This window comes from Centruroides sculpturatus, unplaced genomic scaffold (assembly GCF_000671375.1).
Source record: "Centruroides sculpturatus isolate CEXI.00-Female unplaced genomic scaffold, Cexi_2.0 scaffold1403, whole genome shotgun sequence".
NCBI classification, from domain to species: domain Eukaryota; kingdom Metazoa; phylum Arthropoda; class Arachnida; order Scorpiones; family Buthidae; genus Centruroides; species Centruroides sculpturatus.
In genome coordinates this window covers 143,232-155,506 of record NW_019385569.1, presented here as the reverse complement: position 1 = coordinate 155,506, position 12,275 = coordinate 143,232, and the positions used below count along the sequence as shown (strand labels likewise).

The 12,275-nt window shown below is 28.1% G+C and overlaps 1 protein-coding gene across 4 annotated transcripts in view; it reads right to left on the bottom strand.

The window, feature by feature from the left end:
- The window catches only part of LOC111640203 (high affinity cAMP-specific and IBMX-insensitive 3',5'-cyclic phosphodiesterase 8B-like), an 86,790-nt gene that overhangs the window by 37,955 nt on the left and 36,560 nt on the right, over positions 1-12,275 (bottom strand). For all 4 annotated transcript variants that reach the window (XR_002759234.1, XM_023386203.1, XM_023386204.1 and 1 more), the window contains exons 5-9: positions 10,724-10,781; positions 10,411-10,578; positions 6,286-6,426; positions 6,127-6,215; positions 4,456-4,526 (exon numbers count right to left, since the gene is read on the bottom strand). Coding sequence is in view for 3 of the 4 variants with exons in the window: in XM_023386203.1 (XP_023241971.1) it covers positions 4,456-4,526; positions 6,127-6,215; positions 6,286-6,426; positions 10,411-10,578; positions 10,724-10,781 (527 nt within the window). In the remaining variant the exon portion in view is untranslated. The remainder of the gene's footprint in view (positions 1-4,455; positions 4,527-6,126; positions 6,216-6,285; positions 6,427-10,410; positions 10,579-10,723; positions 10,782-12,275) is intronic.

Genomic DNA, 12,275 nt, shown 5'->3' with positions numbered 1-12,275 from the left:
ATGGATATCCTTGAAGGAGATATTCTTACACAGGTAGACAACACTGATCTAGGTCTTCCTTGACTGATATGTACAGTACAATACTTTGAAAGCCAAACCCAAAATAATATTTCACAGACTCAGAAGAGAAATACTCATACCTCCTTATTCAGGACCTGAAACTCCGAGATCAGAAATCATCTCAGATGCTTTGATTGAAATTGTCTACAGTCACACAGCTTAAATTTAAAGCAACAGAGTTTTTGTTTAAAGTCTATACCTGTCACTTTAAACTATACTACCCTGTACAGTTCAGTTCTTCAACATATTTCCCACATTTTAAACCCAAGGTTTATTTGAGATTAAAGTTTATTTTTAACAGAACCTTTATTCCTGGGGTTTATTGAATCCCAGGATTTAATTGAGGAAATACAGTATCTAAAAAATTAAATCAGTTATAACTATGTATTAAAAAATTAAATAAATTAAACTCTTATTACATTATAAATGATGATTATAAACAACGAAAGATAAAGACAATTTTGTATCTTCAATATATGAATATATATATTTATATTTTAAAACTATCAGCCAATTTTTAACTTATGTTAATTCAAAAATTCATAATAATCTATGTAATTCTTGGAATCAATGATTGAAATTATTGTTAAATGCTACATGACATCGTTACGTACAACGCATTGTGTTGTGGTGATATTTTGTAAACATTTTCCCATTACATAATAAAAGGTTGGTAGCACTGTTGACCCCTTGGGGAGCCGTTAGAGATGGTGACCTTGTTTCACTTTCTCCTTTTCAACACTGACCTTCCATGAGTCAAGACAGTGTAATCTTTGTGTATTCTTTGTTTCTTTGTTACATAACCGAGTCCAACCAGTTTTTACTAATCTCCGACAAGCAACATCAAGTCTAACATAATATCTATACATTATATTAAAAATTAACAAACATGTGATTCCAAAATATGATAATATGTAGGATGTTTTTCAACTTCTGATGGTCTATATAATAAAGACAAGTGTAAATAACAAAATGAATTTATTACCAAAAGTTAGGTAAAAACATGGTTACTTTTTGACATAATCACCGTGAAGATTGGGGCATTGTCATATCTGTGGACAAGTTTTGCAATCCTCTCTTCATAGAATGTTGCCACCAATAACTTGAGATGGGCCTTAACGTTTAACGTTGTTATGAAGATTGTCATTAGTCTCGAACCTCTGCCCTCCTAGCCATGTTTTCTGTTCAGGAAACAGGTGGAAGTTGCTCGGCGCTAAATCGGGGCTATACACTGGGTGTTTAAAAAGTTCCAAGCTGGGTGGAAGTCTGAAAGGTGAAAGTCTTCACACCTTTAATATTCGAAGACTTCCACCTCTTTCCTAAACTGAAAACATGGCTAGGAGAGCAGAGGTTTGAGATTAATGAAGATCTTCAAAACAAAGTTAATTAAATTAAGGCCTATCTCAAGTCACTGGTGGCAACATTCTATGAAGAGGGGATTACAAAGCTCATCCACAGATATGACAAATGCCCCAATCTTCATGGTGATTATGTCGAAAAGTAACCATGTTTTTACCTAACTTTTGATAATAAATTCATTTTGTTATTTACACTTGTCTTTGTTTTATGGACCATCGGAGATTGAAAAACCGCCCTCTTATGCTATTATAATAGAAATACTAAAAGAATCATTTAAAATATTAAAAATCCATTATAATAAAACTTTAATAAAGATAGTTATTTGATAAAATAATAATATGCAATAATTTGAACTTGTAAATTGAGATATAAATAATATGAACAGTGATTGCTCTTATAACAATCTCATTGATTGAATAACAAGTGTAGTCAACGAATACTTGTAAAGATGTTGTTCAAGAGAAGAATTTTATGAAATTAATAGATTAAAATATAAATAAAAATCTACATTACTTGATAATTAAAATTTGCCTAAGTCTATACACATAACACAGAAATAACAAAGAATTTTTACATTAGAAAAATTACAAAATTGAAGACTAAATGCAAAACATATTTTGAAGTTTTCTACATATCCATTCACAATCATTAGAATATAATTAACACTAGTGAAGCCAACTTTTATTTGAGGCTCTTCTCTTTCTACACAACTGTATAAACAGTTCTTCTATAGTTGTGAATGAATGTATAGAAAAGATCAAAATGTACTTTGAGTTTAGTCTTTAATTTTGTAATTTTTCTAATACATTCCAGCCTTTCTTATTTTTATAAAAGAGAATTTTTATATTCTTTATTTCACAAATAAAACATTATACTATTTTGGTGTAAATTTTCAAAACTGACATGTAATATTTGGCAAATACGATGTTTTATATTTATTTTCAATGAAATTTATAAACTCATTTTTAAATTTAATTTATTGCACTAACATTTTTAATTTTTAAACATTATTAATACAAAATTCTCTCATAGCATAAAGTAATTACATTTGAAAGTAAATAAGATAAACCAACCTGAATCAGATGCAAGAGATTTATCGAAAATATAGGGATATTCTTTCACATACACGATATGATCTAAAAAACTAAAGAAATATGCATATGAATATGTGAGTTTTTATTTATGAAAAATTATTTTTGATTACATTAAAAAAATTATTAACTAACTTACCTTTGTTATAGGTGCTTCTATTGTCATAGCATGAAATCTAGCAAATGATTGTCGTCGATTCATACCTGCTATTCAAGAAAATATTCATAAGTATAAAATGAAAAATAAGTATTNCTGACCTTCCGTGAGTCAAGACAGTGTAATCTTTGTGTATTCTTTGTTTCTTTGTTACATAACCGAGTCCAACCAGTTTTTACTAATCTCCGACAAGCAACATCAAGTCTAACATAATATCTATACATTATATTAAAAATTAACAAACATGTGATTCCAAAATATGATAATATGTAGGATGTTTTTCAACTTCTGATGGTCTATATAATAAAGACAAGTGTAAATAACAAAATGAATTTATTACCAAAAGTTAGGTAAAAACATGGTTACTTTTTGACATAATCACCGTGAAGATTGGGGCATTTGTCATATCTGTGGACAAGTTTTGCAATCCTCTCTTCATAGAATGTTGCCACCAATAACTTGAGATGGGCCTTAACGTTTAACGTTGTTATGAAGATTGTCATTAGTCTCGAACCTCTGCCCTCCTAGCCATGTTTTCTGTTCAGGAAACAGGTGGAAGTTGCTCGGCGCTAAATCGGGGCTATACACTGGGTGTTTAAAAAGTTCCAAGCTGGGTGGAAGTCTGAAAGGTGAAAGTCTTCACACCTTTAATATTTGAAGACTTCCACCTCTTTCCTAAACTGAAAACATGGCTAGGAGAGCAGAGGTTTGAGATTAATGAAGATCTTCAAAACAAAGTTAATTAAATTAAGGCCTATCTCAAGTCACTGGTGGCAACATTCTATGAAGAGGGGATTACAAAGCTCATCCACAGATATGACAAATGCCCCAATCTTCATGGTGATTATGTCGAAAAGTAACCATGTTTTTACCTAACTTTTGATAATAAATTCATTTTGTTATTTACACTTGTCTTTGTTTTATGGACCATCGGAGATTGAAAAACCGCCCTCTTATGCTATTATAATAGAAATACTAAAAGAATCATTTAAAATATTAAAAATCCATTATAATAAAACTTTAATAAAGATAGTTATTTGATAAAATAATAATATGCAATAATTTGAACTTGTAAATTGAGATATAAATAATATGAACAGTGATTGCTCTTATAACAATCTCATTGATTGAATAACAAGTGTAGTCAATGAATACTTGTAAAGATGTTGTTCAAGAGAAGAATTTTATGAAATTAATAGATTAAAATATAAATAAAAATCTACATTACTTGATAATTAAAATTTGCCTAAGTCTATACACATAACACAGAAATAACAAAGAATTTTTACATTAGAAAAATTACAAAATTGAAGACTAAATGCAAAACATATTTTGAAGTTTTCTACATATCCATTCACAATCATTAGAATATAATTAACACTAGTGAAGCCAACTTTTATTTGAGGCTCTTCTCTTTCTACACAACTGTATAAACAGTTCTTCTATAGTTGTGAATGAATGTATAGAAAAGATCAAAATGTACTTTGAGTTTAGTCTTTAATTTTGTAATTTTTCTAATACATTCCAGCCTTTCTTATTTTTATAAAAGAGAATTTTTATATTCTTTATTTCACAAATAAAACATTATACTATTTTGGTGTAAATTTTCAAAACTGACATGTAATATTTGGCAAATACGATGTTTTATATTTATTTTCAATGAAATTTATAAACTCATTTTTAAATTTAATTTATTGCACTAACATTTTTAATTTTTAAACATTATTAATACAAAATTCTCTCATAGCATAAAGTAATTACATTTGAAAGTAAATAAGATAAACCAACCTGAATCAGATGCAAGAGATTTATCGAAAATATAGGGATATTCTTTCACATACACGATATGATCTAAAAAACTAAAGAAATATGCATATGAATATGTGAGTTTTTATTTATGAAAAATTATTATAAAATTATATATGCAAAAGATACAAAAGAAATATAAAATATAAAAAATAGTAATTTTACTGAATATAAAAATACTAGAAATCCCCAACCAAGCACGATGGACTACTTTCTATGAGAAAGCAGAGATTGAAGAATTGAGAAGAATGCAGATTTCAAGAAATTCAAGAAGAATAGATAATGTTTCTACAAATTAAGTAGCCTATACTACCTGTTGAAGCATAATTGATGCACAATAATACATTTTAAATAACAAGCTCATTAGATCATTACTTGTGATTGGATAATAGAACATCACACAGACACTATAAAAAATATTTTTTGATTTTAATCGTAGAAGTGACACAATGCAGCTATCTTTTCTTAAGGTTTAAATTTAATGAAGTAAGTTTAAAATATAGCCAAAATATTTAAAAATGCAACTTAAGGGAAATTCTGTCGTCAAGCATGAATTAAATGAGGTCACTGGCATCACTATCCTAGGAACACTAAAAGGGTTCCAAAAAAAATGTCACTGTGTGCCTATTTTTTGAACTCTTTTAGTGTTCCTAGGGCAGAAAGAGTAAAAAAAAAAAAAGTAACTGTATATCTAAATCTACTTGTCAAAACTATCATGAAACTAAAATCATATCTTAAGATAGAGAATGACAAATTTAAAATGTTTTCCTCATACATGCAGCAAACATATTATTGAGATGTTATAGCAAGTCATGATCCATTTGTTTATTTAGATAAAAATTTGATGATAAAATTATACAACTTTCTATGAGAAAACTTGATTGTTGGCAGAAAAATTTAAATCATTTATATTGGTAAAATATCAAGATTTCTTCTCCAGAGTAAATAATTTTCTCTAATCAACAGATTATAAAAAGATAGATTACATGCCAGTAAATAAATTTACAGAAAATTTAATTCAATTGTACAAATTCTTATATACAAAGCTTATTTTAGTATATGAGCTAAAATAACAGCTTTTTATAACAAGCATTGAGGTCTATCCATAAATGGCATCCATACTGGAAGGGTGTGAAGTCGTCATGACAAGTCGGACAAAGTCAGACAAGGGGGGTTTGAACTTCAATGGATGTCTATTTTATTTCATTAAATTTTATAGTTTATACATTTTATTATTCATAAAGTAGTAAAAATTTTGGGAATTGACTTTTGTTGGATGTCCAAATAGGGGAGAGGTTTATAGAAACTTGGATAAACTAGGACAATGGGGGAGGGAGAGTAAAAATTTCAAGAAAAATGTGGACATAATTTATGGACAGCCACCTATCTCCATATTCTGTATTCCTTCCACAGAAGCAAACCTTTAGATATGTTTGAACCATATTATCCTTCCATGATCTCTTAACTTATAAATTTATCTCTCTTAACAAAAGCTATAAAACTCTTCATCTTATCTCATCTTATCAGATTCAAAACTAATTTTACTGATATTTTATTAAATAAAATTTTTCAAATAATTTTTCATAATAATTATATTAAAAAAATTTTTAATATCATATTAATGTTATATGTATAATTTATAAAATTACCAACCCAGTAGTTATTTCTACAGGTGAAATTCGACTCCATAATGGCATATTTTCTCCAGATTTCCTTTTATGTAATAATTTTCCTTCCCATTCCTTTTATAAAATGAAAATGAAATAAAATAAAATGATAAACAGTTTAATATTAAAACATTAAAATTCTTACTTTTCCTTTTGTTATTTGCATATTAATGTTTTCAATAACATCTGCTTTTGTAGAGTCTGATTTGTATATTTCCTGAGTACTTTTACCAATTATTTCATCTGCAGTAAATCCTAATAACTTTTCTGAAGATCGGTTTAAAAACTAAAAAACAAAAAAATAATAAAGTTTGAAATTAAAGAAGAAATGTAAATTTTATTTTATTTCATTCAAAGCAATAACTCCAATATACTTAAAGTTATACTATTAGAATTAAATATAAAATCAGTAAACTAGAGAATATTATGAACATTAAAGAGCCTTGTAAACATCCTTGAAAAGGAAAACTAAATCTTTTGTAACAAAGCAAAAACTTTTGTAAGAGATCAAACAATTGGAGAATTATAAAATGGTAAAAGATGTATTTTACTCAGAGCATAAAATATCATTGTTAACCAATTAGAAAAAAAGACTTCATTTGTATTCTGTAGAAAACAAAAGTTAAAAATGCAATGTTAATGTAAATGTGAAATAGAATGAATCTGTAGAATGCTTTAGATCAATTCAGCCCTCAAGAACAGGAATGTCTAATTTTTAAATTACATTTTTTCTGAATTTTGGCTATTTTAATGAATGTTTAAATTTATCCTAGTAAAAATATCATTTGAAGTAATTTGTTAATATGTCAATTTGCAGGATTTTAAAGTTATTTACATGATTTAAAGTTATAAAACATTGCAAATCATCTGCAACCATTCATTTTATATAAGAGAACTGATGATGAAAATGACATAGTGTAAATTATTTTCAAATGGTTTTTAAAATGTTTTCACATTTTAAATTCTGAATATTTGATATGGTGAATGTGGTGTAAGTGATCCTACAGCATCACCACAATGCCCTGACTGCACTCCTAGTTAATAAGTATCAGATAAAACACCAAATAACTATACTTCCAAGCCTCCTTACTCTAAACCTTACTCTAAAAGGTCAAAGATTTCTTTCATGTAAATCTTTGACCTTTCAGTAGAGTTTACATTGCCAAAATGTAAACTTTACTGAAAGGTCAAAGATTTAAATCAGCAGAGGTGAAAAGTTCTGTGATGTTTGCTCTTAAGGAATAATGTAACATGAATTGCAAAACTGTTTTAATAATGCCATGAATGTTGGCAGAAGTATATAGCTGCAGAAGATAGTTATTTTGAGGATAGTCTCCGTAAATACTTATACTATTAAGATAATAAAAGTTATATTAAAATTTTATCCCACTTATACAAAAGTATCATCCTTCAATAGCAAATAAAATGTTCTTACATTTCTCTAATTCTAATTTATATAGAATCTATTTCTTTCACTTTGCATCAAATAAAGATATCCATCTAATTATTAAAAAATTTGAAGGAATGAATAAGGAGAATTTTAAAATTTTTTGCTAAATTTTAAATAGAAAATTTCTAATTATTCCTATAAAATCTGAACAAATTTATGAAAAGTTCAGTAAAACCTCAAAAATTGGACACCTCACCTCTAATCTGGACACCAAGGGCATCCATACATTGGGGCACTTCAGGCACATGTCCCCTTTGTCATCATTGACCTTTTCTTAATCCCCAAGGAAGCTCTAAGGTTTCATTTTATTTTTAAATTAGTTACTCATTTTTATCACAAAGCTTTTTTACTGATGAAAAAATTAAAATAAAAATATTTGTTATTGACATTATAATAAATTTCTATCTCCCTAATCTAGACACTTCACTATCATGTATCTTGGATGTCTCTTACTGCTTATCATATCTTCCAGATGGTTCTAAATTATTTAATAAATTATTAAAATTATAATTATTAATTTAGTTAAGAGATAGTGCCTAACATCTACCTCTAGTAGCAAATTACTTAGTATTAATCATTAAATTAGTGGTGTTATAGTCTGGTTATTTAGGCTATTGTTTGGTTATGTTTCTATATCATATTTTCACACTCTCTATCTTAAACACTTCCTGATAGCAACTTTGAGTTGGACACTAAATGACAACTAATGAGAGTAAAACTTGCTTGCTTGGCCAATAAATGACACTACATGGTGATTGTTATTGTAAAGGGTGGTGTTTGAAGAAAAGGGGGTTCAAGAATAAGATCACAGTGTCCATATTCACACACAAAGTTGCATCACAGAAGGTATGCAAGCTATTACAGTTCAAGGTCACTTAACCTTTACAAGCTAGAAATCCAATATATTGGCTCATTGTCATCATGACAAAATTCCTACAGATCTTGGAAACTGATCACCAGGTTGATACTTTAGTTAGTTAAATGTCTCACAGATACATGCACTTGATGGGAATAGCTTCTATACAATTCTAGAGGCATCTAGAAGCTATTCCAGTGATGATTCAGAGTACTCTCAAAAATATTATTGCAAAAACATATGGAAATGATGCTGCATCAAGTAAGACAATAGATGATGTTCACAATACTTTCTCAAACACACAACCACCATAACACAAGACCATTCAACCAACAACAAAATCCATCACACTGCCTTTTGATCCCCCTCCANAGTTAAATGTCTCACAGATACATGCACTTGATGGGAATAGCTTCAATACAATTCTAGAGGCATCTAGAAGCTATTCCAGTGATGATTCAGAGTACTCTCAAAAATATTATTGCAAAAACATATGGAAATGATGCTGCATCAAGTAAGACAATAGATGATGATATGGAACCAGCAGTAGAGGAACAGAAAGCACCAAACTATCAGTCTGTCCTTATAAATATTAAAGAACTTTAACATTATGCATTTGCACATTGCCAAACTAATGTGAACATGTTTGAGATTAGGGGAGAAATAGAAAAGGAACTGACAAAGTCAAGACTGACACATCTTTGCCAATCCCATATAACAGAATTCTTTGGCAAAAAACTAAACACAGTTTGTTTACTGTATAAATGAATATTTACAAGTATTTCTCCATTGATTACAAATTCAAAGCAGATTGTTTATCAAGATGTTAATTTTGATCTTAAATAATGTGCTAAATTGCAGCATATCAGTATGTTTCTATGGAAAGTCATATTGAAGTAAAGCTAATTACTTTAGCTTTACTTCAATGCACAACAAAACTGTCAAACTTAATAAACAAAGCCAGAGCCATGTTCTCTCAATGCATTCATCACATCTGTGATTTTGTAATCTTCTAGAAAAAAGTTTACCAATGTATCCAGTAAGTTCAGAATCAATGACTATCTGTATTAGAAATAGAAATCATGTATACATCAAGCATTTAAGACTGAAAGAGATGGAATCTTTGAAATTTTGTATAATATACTACAATATGGAATTATGCTTATATACTATTTACAGGCATAAATTAATAAAAAATTGTCTAGACATCAGAGACTAATTCTCTTGTCTTGTCTTGGAGATTCAACTTTCAAGAATTATAGATGTTTTTGTTCATTATAGTTTTAATTTTTCTATAAAATTAATAATTTATAGTAATTTTATTGTACTTATGTATTTATTGTAATTCTTTACTTTATCAGTTGTAAATGTTTCATTTATAATTTGCTCCTTTTTTCAAACTTCCCATTCAAATTTCTTAAATTATTCTTTTATTATATTCTTAAATGTAACCTGAGAATAACTTGTTAAACAAATTAGAAACATTTGTTTTGAACATAAATGTTTCACTATTAAGGTGCTATTATTTATCAGTGAATGTTTTATCTTATTTTCAATTTCATAATCAAATTAAAATTAGTAATTTTGAAAAATATTACTGAAAATTTAATAATAACTATTATCAGTGCTCTTTTGCTAAACAAATCACTGCTGGAACACATATATGGTGACTGAATATATTGTTTTTAGTGAGCAACTGCTGGTTATAGACCACTTTTTATGTTATCTGCCAGTACAGTATTTCTGATGAAAAATAGACAAAACTATTATAATAAGTAATTTTCTTTCAGAAAATATTAGCTATCTGCAATGATAATGTCATTAACAATAGTAATTCATTCCAGTAAAATCAATTATGCAGAACTTTTCTACTGCTTTAGATCAACATTGAATTAAAAAGCAAATGCATATATATATATATATGATAATTTAAATATATATATATATTAAAATTAAATATTTACCTGTACATCATGATTGGCACTAGTAATGATTATTCCATCTCGACAATTATCTAAGGCAGTAAAAAGTGCTTGAGCTGCTCTCAATTTCAACTGCATGACAATCTCATTATGTTCTAATTGTATAAGCTCATTTAAACAGAACCCAAGATTGCAACTTTCAAGAAGCCACTATAATTAAAAATGAAAATATAGTTACAAAAAAATGTTAATAAAAGATAAACTACAAAAATGAATTTAAATGTCCAATTGAAAATATTTAAAAACAGTTAATAAGAATTAATTTAAAATTGAAATAATAATAATATTTCTTTACCCTGTTAAAACCAGCTCGGATAAGTGGCATTATGGAACCATCTTCTCTATCGGCAGTACTAATATCAAAATATTACCCCAACTTATTAAAATTATAATTAATTCATATTTGAATATTAAAAAAAATTCTTATCAATATTTTGTTTCAAAATTATCATAAAATTGGATCACTTTTTATTAGTATCAAAAACAGATTTTTAACAAATAATACTAAATTAATTCTTATGTATATATATATATTTATACAGCCTATATTTATAAAATACATATATAATTCTTATATTTATTGCAGAATTAGCTCAGTACTATTTTTTCAATTATATATACTGAATAAGTAATTAATTGATAACTGATATATAATATATATTCAATTATATATGTTATGGTCATTGATATGAGTGTATGAAATCACATGAATAGTCAGTCATTCACAACAGTTGCACATTGTATTGGGAAATGATGTGAATAGATAGAACAGGAATGTCAATCACCAGTCTAGTGGGCAAAATTGCAATATGTTAAAATAGCACTGCCCCAATGCTGCTCGGGTATTGATGTGATGATGTGAATTGTGGTAGCAGTCATTGCACTCAATATAATGTATAGTTCTTCCAACTTGGCAGTTATCAAAACAGAATAATTGTTTTTTGCCAAGTTGTATGGGAGAATATGCAGAAAAGAAAATGGGTACCAATAAATAGTTAATAATTTTCACTGTTAAGTGGGGTTGTCCATTAATTATGAATACAGTTTATAAGCCATTTCTGACCCCCTCCCTCCAGTTATGTATAATGACGTACTTTGGCACCTCTCCCCTTTATGTGTAAAATAGTTTTCAGACTCCCCTGACATTGAATAAATGGCTTAAACAAGTTATACAAATATTTTCTAGTAAATAGGTTTACAGGAACAGATTTGTATGCAATTAATACCACTAAAAAAGTCTGCATAGAAAATGTCCCTTTCCATCCTGTATAATGATATACTGTACTTTTAGCAACTCCTCTCCCTCTCTTAAATCGTATAAGTAATTAACAGATGATCTCTGAGTAGAATTAGAAAAAGCACAACAGTTTCTTTAAAACAAATTTCATATTTTATATCATATGTGAATGTAATTCTGAATCAAATTCAGTGTAATCTGCACGATAATATTAGATTCTGATGGAATTCAAATCAGTTGAAGATTATTGCATTTTTAAATCACATTTTAAATTTGTATTTTAAATGTTTTCTGAAAATAAATACAATAAAAAATTATCTATGATTTTTATAAATAAAATTAGCATTTAAGATTAAATAAATACAGTTGTCCCTTGATAATCCGACAGGTATGGGACCAAAGGTGTGTCAGATTACCAAAAGTGTCCAGATTACCGAAAATAATTACATATTTCGCATTGTTTTGCTAGCAGTAACTTACAATATTCTCTACTCCAACTGTTCGAACAGAACTGCTCACATAAAACACACGAAATGTGTGTCATCGAGTAAGAATTGGATGGGGAGATTCACATCGCGACATGCTTCTGTGCAAGCAGACACGTAACGGG